The sequence below is a fragment of the Melanotaenia boesemani genome, chromosome 18 (genome assembly GCF_017639745.1).
Source record: "Melanotaenia boesemani isolate fMelBoe1 chromosome 18, fMelBoe1.pri, whole genome shotgun sequence".
In the NCBI taxonomy this organism is placed as follows: domain Eukaryota; kingdom Metazoa; phylum Chordata; class Actinopteri; order Atheriniformes; family Melanotaeniidae; genus Melanotaenia; species Melanotaenia boesemani.
This window is the reverse complement of record NC_055699.1, coordinates 27263847-27286252: the sequence shown is the minus strand read 5'-3', so window position 1 is coordinate 27286252 and position 22406 is coordinate 27263847. Positions and strand designations below refer to the sequence as shown.

At 42.5% G+C, this 22406-nt stretch overlaps 1 protein-coding gene across 2 annotated transcripts in view; it reads left to right on the top strand.

Annotated features, from left to right (window-relative positions):
* Positions 1 to 295: 295 nt before the first annotated feature.
* Positions 296 to 22406, top strand: part of LOC121629040 (NEDD4-like E3 ubiquitin-protein ligase WWP1) — a 35738-nt gene continuing 13627 nt past the window's right edge. The window contains exons 1-10 of one of the 2 annotated variants that reach the window (XM_041968530.1): positions 296 to 470; positions 4002 to 4058; positions 4140 to 4231; positions 4309 to 4447; positions 7264 to 7388; positions 17252 to 17404; positions 17523 to 17595; positions 21081 to 21262; positions 21872 to 22169; positions 22280 to 22375. In XM_041968530.1, coding sequence (XP_041824464.1) covers positions 4162 to 4231; positions 4309 to 4447; positions 7264 to 7388; positions 17252 to 17404; positions 17523 to 17595; positions 21081 to 21262; positions 21872 to 22169; positions 22280 to 22375 — 1136 coding nt within the window. In that variant the 5' untranslated portion in view covers positions 296 to 470; positions 4002 to 4058; positions 4140 to 4161. The remainder of the gene's footprint in view (positions 471 to 4001; positions 4059 to 4139; positions 4232 to 4308; positions 4448 to 7263; positions 7389 to 17251; positions 17405 to 17522; positions 17596 to 21080; positions 21263 to 21871; positions 22170 to 22279; positions 22376 to 22406) is intronic. The other variant, XM_041968531.1, reaches the window with a different exon arrangement.

The following is a 22406-nucleotide window of genomic DNA, read 5'->3' as shown; positions in this document are numbered from 1 at the left end:
CTAAAAACACAACAGTTTCATAAACAGAGAAATGATCAATAAAAACACCAGAGGGACTTTAACAGGAAACTTCAATCACGGTTTATAAAAAAAAAGTAAGTAAAACAAATTAAAAATATATTTATCTATTTCTTACATTTAAAAAATGTATTAATTTATTAATTTTTAGTTTTTCTAATTAAAACAAAAAACAAACAAACAATGGTGATCCCATTCTGAGAGATGAAGCTCGGTTGGTATGACGTAGTAAACTCTATCATGACGTATTCAGCACCTCACCTGCTCCCCCGACTCTCTCCGTAACTCTCCGGGTTATTACACAGCAATATTCGGGGTGGTGAGCGCCTGCCGCCCGTCTGTTTGGCTAGTCGGAAGCATCCGTAGAGATGAGCAGAGAACCGTAGCACTGTGAGGCCTGGACCATTACCGATTGCCGCAGACAGCAGGACGCGAGAGGAGCCGCGAACCAGGTGAAATAGCGCTCCTTTTTCAGGCCAAACCCAAACCTGCGACTGTTAGCAAACGTGTTTCTTCACCCTGTCCTCCATATTTAACCAAACTCTCTGTGATGGCCGACAATTAGCCGAGCAGCTAAGTAAGTTATGTAGCAGCTCGGCTAGCAGTCAGCAGGCATAACCGCTAACTTGGCTAAGTTAGTAAGATTAGCTTGTCATACTAGCCACGTTTACTTTAACTTTATTAGAAAATACCTACCTAAAGAATAAACCATTAAGTTGTCAGATGGGTGAACATTTATCTACTTTGTAGGCCAGTTTGAATGTATACTGGTAGTTAGGATGACAGCTAGCATTAAGGTAGAAACCATATAAAATAACATTTAAATGTGTTTTTGCCCCTTCCTAGCTAAGCTATTTTATTGATAACAGCTAGTTGACTTTAGCTTTAGATCAGTACCACAACGTAGCTTTAAGTCGATGATCTGACATATAGTTCGTGTATGATATATGGTGCTAATGCAGTTAAGCGTTTTAAAGGTGCAGCATCCAAAGCCTTGTAGTTCCATGTTTAGTTCCACTTCATGAGACAACGTTAGTCTAAGAATACTGTACAAAGGTAGCCAGTATTAGACTATTAGCATTTTAAATGTCCCTCATGTTTTTGTAGCTCAGTGTACGGACAGCTTTAAATGTGGATCAGTAGTTCATGGTCATGTTTACTGACCTTTGTCTTTGATAACTAAGCAGGTTAATCTCTCAACCCCAGAAGGTGCTGACATTTGTTGTCTCTAAAGTTTTCATTAGTCATGGACAACACATTTCTTAACATAAGTAAACACAGGACTGATAAGTTGCTGTTTATCAGAGCATTGGGAGTAGTTTTCAGCTAAACTTAACAGGAACAATGCAGGAGTTGGTTTGGATAAATTTATAGATTTATTTAGGAGGAGCAAGTGTGTCCAAATAAATGTGTGTGTGCGTGTATAAATTAACTGAGAGGAGAGCATCTGTTAGATATGTTTGGTTTAGCTAGTACTGGCTGTGAAAGCCTGTCAGGAGATCAGGTTATGGCCTGCTTAGGCCTGGTACACACATAAGAATTTTTTTAATCAGATGAGATGTTTTATCTGTTTGAGACCTCACACATGTAGATAAAAATCAGGCATGTAACAGTGTTGATGGTACCGTGTGTGGCGGCTTCGATAATCTCAGCACAGACCAACATGCATAACGATGCTGTCCTGCATCCGATCTAGGAACTAGTCCTCCTAGTTGGAAATATTGTGTGATCAAATGTGATCTAACAAAAACGAGGAAGAACCATGGCAACAACCAGAAAACACAACACCCAGCTTGGAAGAGGATCTACAAGACGAGGGAATGATGGTGGTCTTGGGACTATTGTTAACATAAAATCCAGAACTGAAAAAATAACAGAGTGGCGTGAACGCAGACTTTATATCCTTCCTGGTTTCCCAGTCAGCTCTCTCTCTGATTGGCTACGTTCGGTTCCGCATCACAATCCACACAGTCCCAACTCAGGAGTCGTCGGCTCTCTACACACATGGAGATTTTTGGTCATAAATATTGAACACGTTCAATACTTCTGATTGTCGGCCACGACCCGTTTCAGAGCCGATTATTGGGATGAATTTGCTCTTAACACACCTCAGACCACAGGATCATTTTACAGGAAAATCTTATAGGACTCAAGATAATCGGGCGTTTGCTGTCCTTGGTTGGGAAGAGGGAACAGCCTGATAATCTTTGTGTGTACTAGGGCTGCAACTAATGACTATTCTGATGGTCGATTAGTCACGACTATTAAAACGACTAGTCGTTATGTATGTTATGTTATGTATCTCATGATTATTATAAATGGCTCTTATTTCACTTTCAGCTTTGAAATCTTGCATGAGGTTGTTATGTAAGTCCGACGTTCCTCCTCTTTAAGTGTTCGAGCATTGCAGACGTACTTCTGTGGTATGCAAGGTCTGCTTTACAAATCTCACATGTATTAAATTTATTTTATAAGTTTAATGTTAAGTTATCCCAGACTTTTGACGTCCTCTGCCGCCGTTTTGCTCCCTAGTCCGCCGCCATATTTTTCCCCTGGCGGACTTTATTGCGCATGTGCAACTCAGCAGAGATAAAAAAAGAAGACGATGTCTCACTCTTTAGTTTTTTTCACCTCTTTGCTCATGTGCATTGTGCAACTCTCAGCAGAGATAGGATTAGAAGACGATGTCTCACTCTATAGTTTTTTTTTGTTTGTTTTTTGTTTTTTTTATCCCGACAATAGTCAACGGCTGAATTTTTATTGTTGACTATTGTTGACAGCGTCGACTAATCGTTGCAGCCCTAGTGTGTACCAGGTCTTCATGCTCTGTTTAGTGAGACATGGTCCTGGGCCGCTGGATGTCTACAGGCTGTTACCAGGGACGGGCTGGGGTTGACATTCAGCCTGGGAGCTTGGTTCAGAGCGGCCTAAAACATTTTAGGATTAATAGGTCAAGTTTACCTTCATGACAACTGTGAGGGGGTGAATTTTTTTTCTAACTCATCCATTTGGATGTTATTTAATCTTGAAATTCTGCATAATCAGGGGTGTGTCCTTTTAATTGACAGGTATCCAATATCCATGGCAAAAAGGGAGAGTGCTGCACAAATGTTTTTAGCTGGCTAACAGCGCGCCTACCTCCATTAGCTGGTTAGCTACCATTAGCTCTTAGCTACAGGCAGCTCGTAGTTTGATGGGTGTCAATCATCCACCCCCACTTTCACAGTTCCCCTCTCAGTTCCACCTCCTTGCTTATTTTTGGATTTTGTGGAATGGACGACATGCGTGACGCTACCAAGATGACGACGGTGGGATCCGCCCAATGAGCTTCAATTCAGCTCTTCAGAAACCTACAGATGACGTCACGGAGGCTCCGTCCATCTTTTATATACAGTCTCTTTGGCTATTGTATTGGCTAATTGTAACCTGTCTATCAAAGAGGAATACATGGATGTGCTGCTCAGATAAAGTCGTCTAAACCAAGAGACAAGGCTATGGTATGCTAACGTATGTCAAACCGTCAACACCAGCAGCTTCGTCTCCTCCTCTAACCTAGTCTGGGAACACATGAGGTGCTGCCGTATGTTGTAGTAGTACTATTGTATTTTATTTTGGCTTAAACAACAGGCCATGTCCGTTCTCATGCCCATAAAAACCAAAGTGGTTCTGAACGCTGGCCTTCAATGAATAAGTGTCACGCTCAGAAACAGTGGCTGAAAGGCTAGCTGCTGCCGGCTGGTGGTCTGTTATTTACTGTTTGCTGCCCAGACATTTCAGGGGAATGGACGGTCCGTCCCCTTAACATGTCTGGTCAGCATGCACAACTTTCATGTTCTTGCCACACTTAGCAGCTGTTTTGAACATTTACAAATCAGAATTGAATTGGCACGTGTCTCATAAATTAAAATCATTTAAACAGTTACTCTGCCTACCCCTGCTAAACTGCAGTGTTTTAGGTTTTAATTTTTTCTTCTGTGTTTCAGTGGAACCATGGGTCACGGAGTGGGCTGAACCAGAGGGACGAGCAAAACACATCAGCTGTAAGTATAGATGGATTTTTCATTTTTTCAGTTTCAGTTCAATGATTCTGCATTTTTGTGATGTCTGCTTGTGTTTGGAAGGCTTCCCACGGTGGTTTATGACATGGCCACGGCCTCATCGAGAGCAGAGACTAGCCATAACCACAGACGCCCGTCACAGCTCCATGCCATTGGTCAGTCGCCCATACAGAAAGCTAAAATTCCTCCTGTTAGCATTACCTTACAGCTTCCCTTTGTCTCTGCCCTCCAGTTTCCTGTGCCAAACTCAAGAGAAAGAAGAGCCTGTTTGGGACGGCCATCTATGTGGAGGTGACAGCAGAGGGAGAGTCACGGCGAACGGCCAAGTCTCACAGCTCCTCCAACCCCAAGTGGGACGAGAGGCTCACACTGTAAGGATTTCATTTGCTTTCACTCTAAAGGTCTCTCTTCAACTTTTACTTGTCAGTGTTTCCCCTAAACTGACTCAGCCGTGGTTGCTGCAGATAAGCTGTTTTAGATTTTACAAGTTGAATAGACATTCCAATATGGTGTTTCCGAAGGGGGAACGCTTGAAAACTGACCGCGGGCATGAAAACAGAGTACGTGCACGGTAAACACCGGGCACGTGTACGTGATATAAACAAGTACACGAGTACCTGCGAGTAAAAACATATGACGACGAGGCGTTTCTGCACAGTGAGGGAATAACCGAGTGTTTGTATGCAGAGAATCACCTGGTGGGAGCCCATCAATCCACTGTGGACACATGTGGACCAGCGTCCTCATGGCGGAGACCAGCGTGATCTCATTTCTGTCCCTGCACTCTCGGCTAAACACTCCTTGCTCGAGTTTTCACACTCTGGGAGTGGAGACTGTGGTTGACGCGTCTTATCCTCTGATTGGATAGAGCACATCTGTAATGGGCGATTCGACTGAATTCTTGGGATTCTAGACCACATTAGACCAACCCCTGTAAAGTGCCATAACTTAATAGTTACAGTGTCATTGACCCCCCTCCCCTCTTGTTCGACCATTTGTACCACCACGGCTAGAAAATTTGGTAAGGGAAGTGCTGCTTATGCAAAATGATTGTATGAATCCATCATTTCTGTGGGTTAGATGATTTATTCATTATGAAGTCTGGTGTGTTTCATAGTTCAGTATTAACCCTTAAAACTCCAGCAGATCTTCTACTATCACCAGCATCTCAGGAGTAGTAGTGTGTAGTTTGTGGGGTAAACTGATGGATATTTTACCCTTTAGATGATCTACAGAAGTTTTCCAGGCATTTCTATCCCATCCAGGTTTACAATCCAGCCACTAAATGTAGTTTTATTCAGAGACTCTATCTGGTAAATCTACAATGATCCATGATAACAGCATTATTTATCACATTTCATCATAAAAAGATCACTATCACTACTATGTTGCTAAGAGACCTCTATTTAGACCTGAACACGACGATGAAGCCACTTCCTGTCAAACTTTTCATCAATCAGAGAGCTTAGATTGACAGTAATGTCCAATCAGTGAGCAGAAAGTTTTATGTGTGTGTGAAAAGAAGAAAAATAAAGCTCCTCTATGGCTGGAATGAAGCCAAGAAGACGTTTCTGATGCACGGTGGCGCCACAAACCAGCTGAGCTGGAGTTGGTTTAGTGAGGATAGCAGGTAAATAGTAGCAGAAATAACTGGAAAAGAGGAAAAAGTGGAAGCATGGAAATAGTTTCTGATGTGTTTTTGTTTCAATGCCAATATTGTTTCTCCTGAAAGCCAAGACTTGAGAGAACGATGAGATGAGAAAAGGCTTGGTCACTGTTGATCTGTGTGTTATTTCTACAAAGTTCTGTTAGTAATAAATTCTGCTTTTTTCTTCTGTTCGGCCTTTATGCTGCTATATCTATTCATACATTCATTTTACATCATTTTAGCCTCATAATCTGAAGCTGAGAAACATCATGTCTGCTTGCTGACTGGTTTATACTGGGATTAAAAGCTGCTACAGACTGGTTTATACTGGAATTAAAAATTGCTACAGACTGGTTTATACTGGAATTAAAAATTGCTACAGACTGGTTTATACTGGAATTAAAAATTGCTACAGACTGGTTTATACTGGAATTAAAAATTGCTACAGACTGGTTTATACTGGGATTAAAAGCTGCTACAGACTGGTTTATACTGGAATTAAAAATTGCTACAGACTGGTTTATACTGGAATTAAAAATTGCTACAGACTGGTTTATACTGGGATTAAAAGCTGCTACAGACTGGTTTATACTGGGATTAAAAGCTGCTACAGACTGGTTTATACTGGGATTAAAAGCAGCTACAGACTGGTTTATACTGGGCTTAAAAGCTGCTATGGGCTGGTTTATACTGGGATTAAAAGCTGGTACAGACTGGTTTATACTGGGATTAAAAGCTGCTACAGACTGGTTTATACTGGGATTAAAAGCTGCTACAGACTGATTTATACTGGGATTAAAAGCTGCTACAGACTGGTTTATACTGGGATTAAAAGCTCCAGTTGCTACAGACTGGTTTAGAAAGAAATAGCAGAAATGTCTTTGGGACAGCACAGGGAGCTCTTTGTATTAAAACAGCTGGACCGATGCTCAATCAGAGGCCAGAAACACGTCAGTGTTAGTTGTTCTGATCTGGTTATTATGGATGACAGAACTGAGTTTGCTGCTCATGACTGTCAGGCTGTAGCGTAACAAAGATGTTCAGCTCCGAAACAATGACTCCTCTGTGGAAGAGACGCCATGAGGCGGCATCATGGAGCTGCACGTTTACGACGAGGTTTCACCCACTTTCTGCTTAATAAACATGCTGGTCTGGTCACCAACTCAACAATCAGTCATCAGGAAATCATGTCCTGTCTGTCTTTGAGAGTAATCTGATTACTCTGGTTGTTAGGAAGAGCCAGTTCACTACAAGTCATCTGACTTTTACAGACACTGTCCAGTTCATCATAGTCTAGTTATAATCCAGTTCAAACAAATCAATCCACATTAGACCAGTTTATAATAACTGTGTCCATGAGAATAGTCACCCAGCTAAGGAAACTGGAACCAGAACCAGGAGGGAAAACCTCCATCTGAACCAGAACCAGGAAGGACGGCCATCTTCCTGGACTGGTTGGGGGTGGAGAGGAGAGGAAAGAAGGATCAACCAGCAGCATAACTCTCTTTCTTGTTTATGTGTTTGTTCCTCATTTTGCAGGAATGTAACTCCGTGCACGCAGGTAGACTTTAAAGTTTGGAGTCACCACACCCTGAAAGCAGATGCTCTGCTGGGCAAAGCCACATTGGACCTGGTTCAGACTCTGGAGCAGCATGACAGGAAACGTAAGACACATCAGACATACACAACAGCTGGTAGCAGACGTTACAGGTACACGTGATGTAGTACCAGAAAACATAACCAGCATCACCATGAAGCTTTCATTTTAAATTCTTGTCTGAACATTCAGTGTTTCCTTTTAGACTTTTACCATAAATCAGTGGTTCTTACAGCTGGAATATACTTGCTGTGAACGTTAGCGTACATGTCTATGTTCTGCTACGTTTGTGTAAATACTTGCTGCAACAGAAGCACAGCCAAGGCGCTCAATACTGGAGGTTACCACTAGAGGGAGTACACAGCACTTGGACTCTGAAATAGTGAAAAGGTCAATCTACCGGTCACATTGTATTTTCAGGTCATCAAACGCTTTTAGTTTATTACCAACCGTTGAGGTATGAACATTTATTGCTGTGCAGCAGGGAGGAAAAAAATCATACAGATGCTAGTTGTAGACAAGGTCCGAGAGACGGTATTTAAAACTATCCGCCATTGTGTTTATCTCGGACCTGTCGTGTTTATGCTCTTGTTTGCATGACCTCCTCCAGCTTTCACGTCATGCAACTCGCGGATGCAACACATTACCTTGCTTCAGTGCGAGCGGCCTTCGTTCCAAACGAACGCTAGGAATGCGTATCCCAGGCCTTAACCATGGGCCCATGCTTGAACCTTGAGCACCACCCTGTTGCAAACAACTCGGTTTAGCACCTGAGGGCTGCAAGACCACACTAGTTATTAAAACATGAGAGATATTACTGTTTTCCATGAGAAGATCATCTGTAATAAAAGCTTCCCACCACTTGGTGGCAGTAATGCAGGGCTGCCAACTCTCACGCATTGGCCGTGAGACTCACACATTTGAGTGAATTCTCACGCTAATCCTCCGATTTCTCACGCTGAAACGTACATCATGAGCAATGTCAGCTAAGTGGGAGGTTTAGGAAGATTTCCAGGTGGGCTGCGTTACTCTTGGGCCGATGTCCCGGTGAAATAAATAAGTGGGAACGGGCCTACGATATGATCTATCTGAGAAGAATAAACAGTAGTGATGTGCAGATCAATAGTGAAATATCTATTCATCCTATACCAACATTTATATAACTAAACTTCCAGGATAAGTAGGAGCTACTTCTTCTGCTTGCCATAGGCATGTTTGAAAAAGATGCAGCATTGCATCGCAGCAACGCCGTTCATCCACTGCTCAGTGATCAGTCCGACGTGCAGTGATGAGTGGAGATGTTTGATGTTCCACAGCTTTCTGCAAGTGAAACAACTTGCATGTATGAAGATGTCTCTGAGCCACTGGTTTTCACACCTGGAAGGGTTGAACCAAAAGTGGTTTCTGAAAGACAAGAGAGGACACCGGGGGAACCAGAGAAAAGCCAAGGCAAACTAATCCCAGAAATCTCTGAGAGCTCGATTAGTTCAGATAGCTTTTTTCTCTCATTTGGGCAGCAAGCTAAAGAAAAGCTCTTGAGATTAGTGGAGGAATATGAACAACGATGCAGAAACAAGAACAGCCTGGAACCTCTGTGGAAATCAGCCAACCTGAAGTAATCCAGGAAGTTATTGAAACAGAGAAACTTTCAAGGAGTTCTTTAGTTGTGAGAACTCTTTTCACTACATGGTGAGATAGAACCAGAAGAACTGTCTGAATTACTGGAGCAATATGAAACACATCTGGTGTCAGGAGAAGTAAGAGAAACAAGTAACGGCAACGCAGAAATAAGAAAAGACTGGAATCCACTTCGGAAATCAGCCAACCTGAAGTAATCCAGGAAGTTATTGAAAACAGAGAAACATTTGAGGACTCGATTAGTTCTGAGAATGTTTCTGTGAGCCAGAACTAGAAAAACTCTCTGGTTTACTGGAGGAAAATGAACCATTTCAAGAAATGACCAAGAAAAAAACAACAATGCAAAAATAAGACAAGCCTGGAACCCTCTGTGGAAGTCAGTGAAGCTGAAGATATCCAGCAAGTTCTTGAAATTCATTTCTTAAGGACTTAATCGGTTCATATAACTCCTATTCCTCACTTGGGGAACCAGAACCAGAAAGACTCTCTGAGGAATATGGAACAGAACTGGTCTCGGAACCACAGAAGGTATCTGAAACACCAATAACAAAGAAAGTTGAGAAAGAAGTGGAATCCGCTGTGGAAGTCAGCGATTTCCAGGTAATCCAGGAAATCACTGACAAAATAACAATCTTTCTGGAGGACTTTATTAGTTAAGCGAACTTTCTACAATGAACCAGAACTGGTCTCACACCAACAGAAGGTCTCTGAGACGGCAGTAAGCAAAATTAGATCAAAGAAACATCGGCCCAAAAATAGGAGATGAGATCCCACAGTCAGCCAACCTGAGGTAACCCAGAAACTTAGTAAACTCAGGAAACACCCAAAAAATCCAAAAGTGTAACTCTGGTATGTAACAAAACCTACAATCTGTTGTTACATTTAAAAAAAATTTAGTTTCATGCTGAAAATTCAATGAAAAGAAGTGATCAAAAATAGTCACTTGCCCTATTCTGGAAAAAAAAAAAAAAAAAAATAGTATAAAATGAGTATATGGAACAAAATGTTACAAAAACATAAACACGTTTAATAAACATACTTTTAAAACATCATAGAACATTATAAAACATTTATTAACAAACCAGTACATAATAATAAACCATTTCAATACCTAGGAAATACTTAAAGTATAAAAAAATGTTAATCGAAAGATATATAAGACAGTATAAACATATGAATAACATAAAAGTATTACAAATATACATTAATACAGTAAATCCTCTATATGAAAATATATCTATATTATATATAACATATATATTAGAAAAATGTATGAGATAGTATTTAATAAATAAATATAACATTACAAATATATATTAGCATAATAAATCATTAATAAATACATATAAATATATATATATATATATAGTATAAAATATTTAAAATATATTAATAAAAATTACAAATATACATTAGCATAAGTCATAAATATCAATGATAATATATAAAAATACATTTATGTATGACATAAATATAATATATTCTACTATATAAGACAATTTAATTTACAAATAAAGATATACAATAGAAATGTATAAAAATAAATATCTAAGTAATAACAGCTACAGAGATAGCATCTACAGGAACAACAAAAATGTGAAAAATAATCAACAATACCTGTACACAGAGGACATGGGTTCCCCCCACGTCCCCACGTCAGTTGACAGCAGAGTGACAACTTTGTTGTCCATCCGTCTCAGGGCCATGATCCCATCGTCACGGTGACATAAGGCGCATTCGGACAGAGAGGTTCTAAGAACGCAGTTCTAAGAACTGTCCTGGTTCTATGAACGGCCCTTCCCCAGGGGATTTGTTTCATGTTGCATTCGCACATGAGTTAGGGGGACTTAGGGGGACCGATGAGACGCAACCGTCTGCGATCGCTGTGTTCATGCTCTGCTTGACGGAGATGTTACTGATGGACGATAAAATCAGGTGTCTCATGTCGAGGCTGGAAATGCACATAGAGAGATGAAGAATCCAGCGGCAGGCGATATTTCTTCATTTGATGGAGCAAGAAAGGCGAGCAGAGCGCCGCAGACGGAGGAGACGACATGTAAGTTTAACTTATTAAACATGCGCCGATTGTATGCGTGTCGTATGAGTAAACATTTCAGACGGTTTTCTACTGTCTGTGTTGAGCAGATTACAATAAGTGAATATTTCAGGCGGCAGGTTCATTGTAACTCGTGTAGTTTTCGTTTCAGACGTTGCTGCGGCTCATTGAGCAACACTCCTCACCGTCCGGCTGGTCCGGAGCAAAGCTGATGATGGTGGGAAAAGGTTGTTCCCAGTTTTACCAATGAGCAGCAGATAGTGAATTTCTGTAAGTCCAGGGAGACATTTCTGTCCATCTGTGGCCGCCTGAAGCTGCACTGGAGAGGATGGACACAACCACCTGCTGCAGATACTGAAGGAGTTGGAGAGCTGCAGCCTTGATGTTTTACCTTGTGCCTTCCAACAAATCACAACACACCTTCTCATAATAAGCATCATGTTGTGGAAGTTCGACAGACAGAACATACATGTACATGATATACATGATGTACACATTTAAAGAGAAAACGCTCCATAGAAAATACATCATTTGTTCATTTTTTGTTATGTGCAAAATAAAGAAGATCACCTGCTTTTAAGCTTTGTGTGCATTATGGAATCTGTCAGTAGAAAGATGAAGGTGTAATCCGTCACTGGAGGGTTGGTTGTGACTGACTTATGGTCTAGAATTAAGAAGAGATACAGTCACACAAAATTAGTAGTATATGAGGGTTAAAATGTAGTAAGGGGTGGTGAAATATTTACAGGTGTGTACTTTTCTACAGTCATTTAGCAGAAGCTTATTTTTTACAAAACGACTTTTATACGTGTTCACAAGTATTTGATGCTGGACCTTTGTTAAACATGATGAACGTCATCCTGTGATATGCTGCTTTTTAAAAGTTAATAAACTAATGTAATGCACACCCCAGGATAAGACTTAAAAGGTAGAGAGCAAAGATGGATTATTTAATATTTCATAGCTATTAATGGTTAATAACTACTTAATATTTTTATTAGCCAACATTTAATAGATTTGTTCAAACTACATCTGACAAAAACTGAATACTTCAGACTCTTTACAAAGTCATTTATTTTTTATAGTGAATACAGCCGTGCAGAAATAACTATTTACATGTGCGTATACGATGGTGCATATCACTTTGGCTTTTCCTGCCATCCTGTCCAGTACATCCAGAGACCCTCCATCTCTGCTGGCTTCAGCTCTGCCCGTCCAGCCGCTCGCTCTGTTCCTGGAAGGCCTGCAGCATGTTGAAGCTGCATCACTTTGCCTCTGCTGATAAGCGTCTAACAGCTTGTCCTGCACAGCAGCCAGAAGATTGTCTGCCCCTTTTTCTATTTCATGGAAATAAACATAGTGAGGGTGGAGACAGATACTTAACACACAGCAACTATAATAAAATATTTTGAATTGTAAAATAAGAACTCAACAAGATGCCTGTACAATGCAATAGAATGTTTTTTTTTTTACCAGGTCTAGGGTGGCAGAGGGTGCTGGCAGCTGGCTGGTGGTGCTGATGGTGGTTGATGCTGGTTCTGGTTTAGTTGCTAATTAGATAAACATTTTAGAATAAAAAAACAAGTTATAAACAAGAAGGACGCTAATAAAGCCAACCTTTCATTATAATATATAGTGTAACATTGTCAATTGTCCAGTAGTGCACAAGTTAATAGCAGTCATTTTAAATTAAATTAAAAAATTAAGTTTAAGTTCCATTGAAATGACTGATTCTGCTATTACAATCAGTTCTGTGTAGCCCTATCAGTTTGCCCTTTTCCATTTAAACCAGTATCTGTATATGAGCATGCATGCTCTGATTACATTTGACTTTAGTTAACTCTATTAAATCAAGAGCAGATATTTTTATGTGCATAGAAGCTGTTTTATTTACCTGATCGATGCGGCAAGGGCTGCTGGTGGCAGCAGGAGCATCCAGGATGCTGTTTGACTCCGTCTGATGAAGTAAACATGGATCAGAACCATTTTATATGGAAAACACGTGAAGTAGATCAGCTCAGCTATTTGGGTGGGATCTGAGAACAACCCATAGGTCTATACAGAAGCTTTAATGCTTCTTGTCCTGTTTACTAACCTTCAAACTCCTCTGAGTGTGCAGTGTTTTCACTGCAAATAATTGCCTCCAGAAGCCGCACGCAGGGGTCATTTGCTGCGGCGTTGCCTGAGTAGGCATGTCGGTGGTCCAAGGTGTTGTTGTGGTCCTTAATTTATCTGTAGTTTTGTGTGAGTTTTCTCCAGGCGCTGCTTCGTGTTATGATAAATTCCCGAATTTTCTAAACGAGAACTGATCGTCACAAATTTTTTTATATTCCGCTGCAAATCTTCAAAACCTCTCTGAAAATCCTCTGTGGCGTCGACGTCCAGAAGAGCTTTGACCTCCTCGTCTGTCCATTTATCGCATGCTCTGTTGTTGTTGTTGTCAGTATGTGCAACCATGTTTTTTTAAATGTGGAGGGGACACAAGATGTGGATATCTTGCAAGGGGCGTAGCTATCAGTCACAAAACACCTACGTCATGAGGGTTCCTATGGAACCCCGTTTAGACCCTGCCTCGGAGCAGGAGCTAAAATGGTTATAGGAACTGAGGGCTTTTGCCCCTAGTTCCTATATGTCCGAATGCGCGAAAAAACGGCCTGGTTCCTGAAAAGGTTATAGGAACTGCAAAAGGTTCCTACAGACAGAAAGGGGCTAAAGTGACATGCGCAATGAGGAACAGCTTTTCTCTCCATCTCTGTGATGGACTTGAGAAGAGGATGCCCAATTCTGTTGTTCCTTGCAGCTCCGGTTTTCAGATACCAAACAAGCTCCATGCTGTTGAAGAATTTGTCAGCAAAGATGGCTCTGGTGGTGGAGGGCGACATAGTACTGGCCAGGATGGAGACAATCTGGCTGGTGGCACCCATTGCTCTCTGTTTGGATGTCAGAGGGACAACGTGGTGCTCCAGCTTGGTTTTGCCCTGGTACAGTACCATATCATGGACGATTCCATCCTCAGAGGCCCTGGCAAACAACTTAAAACCCCACTTGTCAGGTTTGTTTTTTATGTACTGCCTCAGGTTCCCAGCCGTCTTCCCTTTGTAGGCAACCATCACCTTATCCACTGACTGTTGTGGGGTCTGCTGCTCACTCCTAAAGGCAGCATTGAGGAATGTGAACAGTTGCCAGATCTTGAAGAAGACATCAGTGGTGCTAGCGGCCATGGTGTTGTCGTTCAAGTGGACAAGCCTTCTGAGGAGCCTGAACCAGTGTTGTTTTTGTCAACGATGACAAATTTATTTTGTTGACAAACCTTTTTTTCATGACGATAATGAGACGGTGATGAGCTAAAAATCGCTCTCTATTGACGAAAACATGACAAGACGTTTGTGAGATTTCGTTGACGAGACGAAACGAAAATGTTCAAGAGCTGATTGTCCGACATTAAAAATGCACAACATTTCTGCCTTGTGAGTGCAATCTGTCAGTCAGCAATGCTGCACCTTGGCCACACCCACCACCTGACGTGCAGCTCACACAGACAAGCAGTTTATTCATTGTTAACCTTTCCTGTTTTCCTCTTCTGACCGTGGTCAGAGAACATGGGGGAGATCCTTCTTCTCCAGGGCTGAAGTAGCATTCTCTTCGGGTTGAACTCCCTATGCTCCTCTCTACACTTGTTAACGGGGTAAAACACAAGGAAGGAAGGCAGCGGTTGCGCTGAGAAACGGCTTTATTACAAGACCTCATTCATACTTTTCACACCACTTCTCCGTTCTCTTCAATCCGGATGCGTGTTTCCCTCCGCGTGCACGTTCACTCATGCTCACACACACACTGAGCTGGCTGAACCACACACACAGAGGTTAGACATATCCCATAACACACAGATGAATCATGACGGCAGCGTCGACGAAGGGGTTTGGTGGAAGCGACGAAACAATATATGGACATATTTTAACTATAATCCATCATAATTTCACTGGCAGACCAGGTCAAGTTGAGCATGTGTTTTTCATCGTTTGCTCATATTTTGAGCATGTGTATGTTCAGGGTGGAGTTTTGCACTTCAGAAAATTCTCAGAAATAAAGACACAGTTACCAAGGTAAGGATGTTGCTCTTTGCTTTTTAGGAGTAATTTACAGTATTTGCTGTTGGCTGGAAAACCTTCTAAGTCTAAAACCATTCCTTTTCATTTTGTAATTATTGATGAAAATAACCAAACAACAAGCTCACAATGTGTTGCTATATGTTGAACTTATAGAGCTGCTATTTTCTTGTGTGACATTTTTGTATGATGAAATAGGGCATCGATTCATGAAAAAAGTTAAAGTAAAGAAATAAAAGGTATAGTATAGCACGGCAGCATTGGAAACTTTTAATATTTATTTTTTTTGTACTTTGGGAATTGTCTGACTGGGAACTGCCTGCCAGGGAACTGTCTGACTGGGAGCTCCCTAACTGGGAACTGCCTAGCTGGGAACTGTCTGACTGGGAACTGCCTAGCTGGAAACTGTCTGCCTGGGAACTGCCTGACTGGGAACTGCCTAGCTGGGAACTGTCTGACTGGGAACTGCCTAGCTGGGAACTGTCTGCCTGGGAACTGTCTGACTGGGAACTGCCTGACTGGGAACTGCCTAGCTGGGAACTGTCTGCCTGGGAACTGTCTGACTGGGAACTGCCTGACTGGGAACTGCCTAGCTGGGAACTGTCTGACTGGGAACTGCCTGGCTAGGAACTGCCTGGCTGAGAACTACCTGATTGGAAACTGTCTGACTGGGAACTGTCTGACTGGGAACTGCCGGACTGGGTCTGACTGGGAAAGGGATACAATATCAACACAAAGCTGAACTGTTTTTATCGCAACGCCTCAGTGTCAAATGATTAGCGGTAACAGCTTTGATGAATTTCTGATCGTAATTAATCAGTGTTGTCCCTAAAAGCAGTGCAACTGGAGGGGTTAACTATACCATTTACCCAAGGTCCACTGTAGGGTGGGGGCCCTTGAAAGTTCTGGACTGAAAGTTATTTTGTGTTCCATTTTAAAACATCGAATTATGATAATAAAAGTCAGTTTGCCTGAATTAAGGTGCAGAGAGACTGAATTTTGCATTATAATAATGATGGGTGTTCTTAGAGGCCCCATCCCCTGCCTAAAAGTAAGACAGGAGGTACAAAACAATACATGACTGGTTTGTTGGTGTATCCTAGCAAATGGTTTATTGCATAACAGTCATATATATACTGAACCTTTCAGCACCACATTGTAACATCAGTATTGACAAAGATTAACATCATGAGCCACATGGTCTTCATTCTCAGACCCAGCAGCAGCAGCAGGTCCATCACTTTCCACGTGCTGTAATCATTTTCATACTGTCTCACCACCTCGATCTTCTGTTAAGGCCCCAAAAAAGGCCAAAAGCCAGTTTGACAAGGCACACAGATCTTGAGAAATGATTATTATTGTGAAATTTCCTGTCTTGTCTCAGCATCACTTTATTTGTGTAGTTGAGTTGGTTCCTGTTTTATTTTAAAGTTTCTTTTAGTACTTTGATGACCTATTAGTAAACTTTTTTTTTACATTTTGTTCCTCCTTGTGTGCTTATGTTATGATTAAACCTGCACAAAATGAGTCAAAATGAGTCTTATGTTTTGCTGCCATGTATGTGGCAAAATTTTGGTTGGTTCCACCAAATCTCACTCCAAGGATTATTAAAAAGTTGGCAGCTCTGGTAATGCATCAGTCAGTTGTTTAATAAGTGCTAATAAGTAGAAGACATTCAGCTAGTCGTTAGTCCGTTGCAAGAGTTATGGAGGTTTTAAAACAAAAAATGAAGATAAAATTTCCCAAAAGCAAAAATTCTGCACAACCTCAGTCAGATTAATAACTAATTAGAGTTTTATAAATGGAGGTAACAAGGTACATCAGAGAGTCCAAGGTGGAGTGTTGGCTAATGCTGTCCAGCTCTGGAGAGGCTACTACAAACCGAACATCCAATATTCGCAATAGTCGTAGGAATTGTCGTCTGTAGGCAGACCGAGTCTGCTTCTTTGAAAAGAATCAGAGTTCACAATTCCCCAAACGAAATGGACTTTCCCTGCAGACGGACCAGGATTCGGATCAAAAAGGCTGGTGTGAACGCGTACTTGTGAAGAGTCCTGGTGTAAGACAAGAAAATCCTCATTGTCTGCTATAAAGCTGTTAAAGTCTGTTCTTCATTGTCTGTGTTTGCAGTGGAGAACGTGAAGGAGGTGCTGAAGCTGAACTCAGAGCAGAAGGGGGTCCTGGTTCCTGTGGGGGAGCTCACCGTTTACCTGGATGGACTGACCGTCACCAACGAGGAAGAGCTGGCACCACTGACCAATGGCAGCACAGCAAACGGCACCAGTGCGCTTCATGTTGACGTTGTTGATGTGTTAAACAACATGTACAGTAAAACGACCTCCTGGTCCGTCCTCCTCTCTGAAACATAAACATCTTTACATGTTTCTTAAATCTTCTGCAGAAGTCCAGCAGAACGGTGACGCCATCCATGAAAACTTAGACTCATCTTCCTCTTCCTCAAGGGCTGCCAACAGGTAAACAAAGCTGTCATTATGACATGTTTGAGATGTTTTGATGAGGAAGAGTTCCTCCTGTTCTAACATGGTTATTGGTCTGGTTAGAATTCCATCTCAAACTGAGGAGCAGACAAATGAAGATAGATCCTGGTAAAATATGAGGATATGTTTGACTGTTAATGCTGTTATTCTGTTCTGATGTATCACAGTTTGCTCTGCGTCGTGTTTTGCGTTTTTATTCTAAAATCTTTGATATCCAGTCCGATCCACGGCCATCCTACATGACGTGAGGCCCGACAGGGAGGCTAACGGCTTTTTTACTAGAAAACCACAGAAGAAGAAAGTATTTGTCTGCTCTGCAGCTGACACAAGACAACAGGTCTCAGGCTACCTTAATTCTGCTGGTAAAAGTGGTCGAAATCCAACATTTCTGCCCATACGTGACCGATATCTGATGTCTGAACCATCTCACTTCTACATTCCCGAAGTGAGATGGTTCCGCTCCGGAGGAGGTGGGAAACCACTTTTTTGATGGAGGTCACATTTAGATAAAAATTTAGATCCAGCTGCTGCTGGATAAAGTGAAGAGAGTTAACCCTGAAGCTAGCTACAACTAGCTGCTGCTGGATAAAGTGAAGAGAGCTAACCCTGAAGCTAGCTACAACTAGCTGCTGCTGTGTAAAGTGAAGGGAGCTAACAAGTGTCTGAGGCAGCATTATACAGGAATTAGGCTAACTCACTGTTTACACTGTTCCTGAAACTTGGCATCTTTTAACTTTCACAAGTGCATAAATATCAAGCTTCACATCCTGAGTAGCAGATCATGTCAGAATTAAGTGCTTGTGTGTAAGCCTTGTGCACAGCTTAGTTTTATAGTTGTTTCTAACCGAAAACACTGAAATTTCAGTTTTTCCCAAGTCATATCAGAAGCTTTGACTGAATGGAGAGCGAAAAACTGCTAAGTCTGTCTCAAGTTCGCCAAAGACATGAAACCGTCCAACTGACCATGATTTAGACCTCTGGAACGGATGAAGTCCGGACAACCACCTCCATGACATGATCCATTTTTAACGACTTGCAGCATGATGCTTCACTCCACTGGTGCAGGACTCCAAAGTCAGGTTTCATGTTGACTGACCACAGCAGGGGAGTAATAAGGTCCTTTGATGTGTTTACACCTGTGGCTTTGTCCGCACAGCACTGAAGCCGGTTCAGGTGTCAACATGGTGGTGAAAACTAGGAGAAAGGCTTCAACATCCTCTCGAAACCACTGTAGTACATAATACGAGGCTGTGGGGGGCACTGCAATGATTAAGAGTAACACTCCAGAGCTAGAACAAGATGTAGAACATGCACAGATAATGACGTATCTGCTTGATCCCGCTGTTGATGGTACAGTAACGCAATGCTGTGTTGTAAAAGAAGCACATTTTGGTGCGAAAGCTGTACACAAGCCAGGATGTCTGGAGCAGCTCCACAACACAGATGGTCACGGACGCCGTGATTGTTGTGTTTGGCGTGCGTTCATCACACTGACGTCATATCCTCTAGTGGTGCGGTTACGCTGTCCTCACAATTCCATAGACGGTTAAGGTCTCAAACCTATCTACCTTGGTACCTGGTTTCAGACATGATCGGTTTCATGGAGGCTAATTTTGGTTTCGTGGGGATGAAAGGGTGGATTGCTAAAGAACTTTTGCGGTTTTACTGCAATTCGGCATCCTGGGGACGGCCCATCAATTCATTCCCAAAGAAGCACTAAAGATAACGGTGTCCTGTGAAAACAGTTCTGGTCACAATCATTCTCTCACATATGGTCACTATCTCATCAATACAGTTGATATAAGATTTTTCCATAAGTTTGCTTTTCAGTTGGCCATCCAAGTCTGCCAAAAGATCTGAAATCCTGTCTGCAACCGTGCTCCTCGTCAGGCGGATGTTGGCACAAACCCGTTGTTTCTCGGGGCGCATCATTTCAGAAGCCTTCAGCATGCAAATGTTCATCAACTTGGATGCTGATGCTAATTCGCTATTAATAACGTGGCTGGCTTTCACTGCTGCATCACTAACCTCATGGCTCCAGGTAAAAACAGGCTTCTGTTTACTCAGACCTGCTAACAGTTCATTTATCTTCTCTCGTCCTTGGAAACTGTTGTACTTTTTGCCATGACGAGTCTCATAGTGGCTCCGAAATGTTATATTCCTTTTGCACTGCAACTTGCTGCATACATACCAGCACAAGGTTTCCCGTTCACCTCGGTGAACAAATAGGAAGTTGTCCATTTTTCTTGGAAAATACTATATTCTGTGCCCACTTTTTCTTTCTTGACAGAGATATTTTCTTCGGTATGGGGTTGCTACACAAAGTGCCGATGCCTGCTGCAAAGCTAACGAGTGGACCAACCTTGCATTTATGGAAACGGCGGCATCTGCTGCCATCTGCTGTTTAGTTGGAATCTCGGTGTTGCATCTGCCGTTTCTACCCAAACAGTGGACAAATTAGGAATTGCAGTTACTTTAATTGTAGAAGAATAACGTTAATGTCTTTTATGCAATTTTCCTATTTGTCAAAATTATCTTATGGGCCAGATTGGACCCTCTGGCGGGCTGGTTCCGGCCCACTGACCGTATGTTTGACAGCCCTGGACTAGACTGATGACCGGAGCAGCATGGTTACTAAACCCTCAGACATGTTGCTTCAGGAGCAAAACAAACTGATGGAAAAGAGGAGGAAAACAGCTGGTTTTGTTGTTGCTGAATGTTCCTGTGGGCATGGTGTTTAGCTCACCTGGTATAGCAGCTGCCATGTTAACGCAGCCAGACCAGGTTCAATCCTGACGCCTCTCTGACCCACTTTCTCCTCTACCTGCTGGACAATGAAGGACATTAGAGCCCACACAATATTAAATATAGAACAATGTATAAAATCACTTGTGTATGGAACACATGCAAATAACATCTCAGGCATGTTTTAATATTTCCATTTGTAGATCAAGTATTTTTCATTTCATTATAGATGATGTCACGACTAATCAGTCATGATTGGCTTCATTAGTCGACTTGAAAACTCACCTAAAAAGTCCATCCCTAGTCAATACTGGTTTAGTTAGTCCTGTTCTCCTGTTTTACATCCTCTCTCCAGAAGAACCTGGTTAAATGTAATAAATAAATAGTGCACCTGGAGCCCAAACAGCTGCTTTCACCCTGCAGACTCATCATTTTCAAGAAAGGGAACAGAAACCTGAAACCTGCTGGTTGTTTCTAACACCAATGATACAGAGAAGTCCGAGATAAAAACCTGAACCTGCTGTTTCTGCTCCATCCCGATTTATATGCATTAATCTGAGAGGGTTGAGAAGTGATGGACTGTACTGGTGATCAGGTTAACCAGGAGAGAAACGCCTGAGAAAGCCAACAGAACTGGTCTGGTTCTAACATTCTGTTCTCACCTGGATAAAACTGTCTGAACGTACATTTAACCTGAACCCTATTTTGTCTTCCAGCACAGTGAATGGAACAGACTCAGGCCCAAGGTCTGGTTCCTGTTCAGCCTCCAGCGGCGCCGATGGTCTGATGCCTTCCAGCTCCTGTAGTCCTGCTGTGGATCACATCATCAATGGAGAGTCGTCAGCCAACTCCACCCCTGTCCACCAGCCGTCAGACAACGACACCGAGACCAGAATGGGTCCGTTAGTCCTTCCTGTTTCTTGTAGAAAGCTGAGCTGGGTCCGGGTTGGACGTTGTCCTGCCTGACCGTCAGTCTGCTATGCTGACTGTGTACTCTGCCTTTTCTGTCCTTCATGCCTCATGTGGTGGCCGTGGATGGTGAAGCAGAGCAGCAGATTCATTTTCATTCACCAGATCTATGATCTCTGCTGCTCTCATCACCCAGACCCAAACCCCCACCATGAAGGACACACACAGGTGTGTCTAGCTTTGGTCCTCAGGGGCCACAGTCCTGCAAGTTTTCCATGTTTCCTGCTCCAACAGACCTGGCTGATTAATAAGTCATTGTGCAGAGCTTCATAGGCTGTTGGATCCATTTAATCTAATTCAGTTGTGTTGGAGCAGGAAACACAGAAAACCTGCAGGACAGCAGCCCTCGAGGACCGACTCAAGACACCCCTGTCCTAACCTTTGACCCCCACGCATGGATCATTTTAAATTTGTGATCCATCCTCTCTGATAAGCTACAAGGCAGATTCCAGAGCTACAGTCAGATGTTTAGAAGTCAAATCTGTGTCTTTACAACCGGAATATCCTCCAACCCGGTCTTATTCTTACTTTTCTGCAGTGAATGGAGACGCCTCTTCTGCAGCCAGATGTGATGTGCTGCCCCCTGCAGGAGATGATGAAGACTGCACACCGGATGCTGCCCTGCCAGACTCTGACACAGCTCCCCCACCAGCCTCCTCTACTGCTGCTGCTACCACCACTTCGGCCTCTTCCACCCAGGAGGCCGCAGCATCCTCACTCTCTTCCTCCCCAGTGCCAGGAGAAGCTGGAGGTAGTAGCAGCACTGGAGCTGCAGACGGGGTGAAGCCCAGACAGCCGGTTCCCAACGCTGCAGCCTCAGATCCACTACCACCAGGGTAAACAAAGAAACAACTCTGCTGCACCAAACCCAGAGTCAAACACGTCACACACGCCTACACCACCTTCTGAAACTCTGAGTCAACTAATTTACTGTTTTTTCCTGAAGGTGGGAGCAGAGGAAAGACCCTCATGGGAGAACATATTATGTAGACCACAACACCAGGACTACAACCTGGGAAAGGCCACAGCCACTTCCACCAGGGTTAGTATCCGACACCCAGATGGCTTCAGAT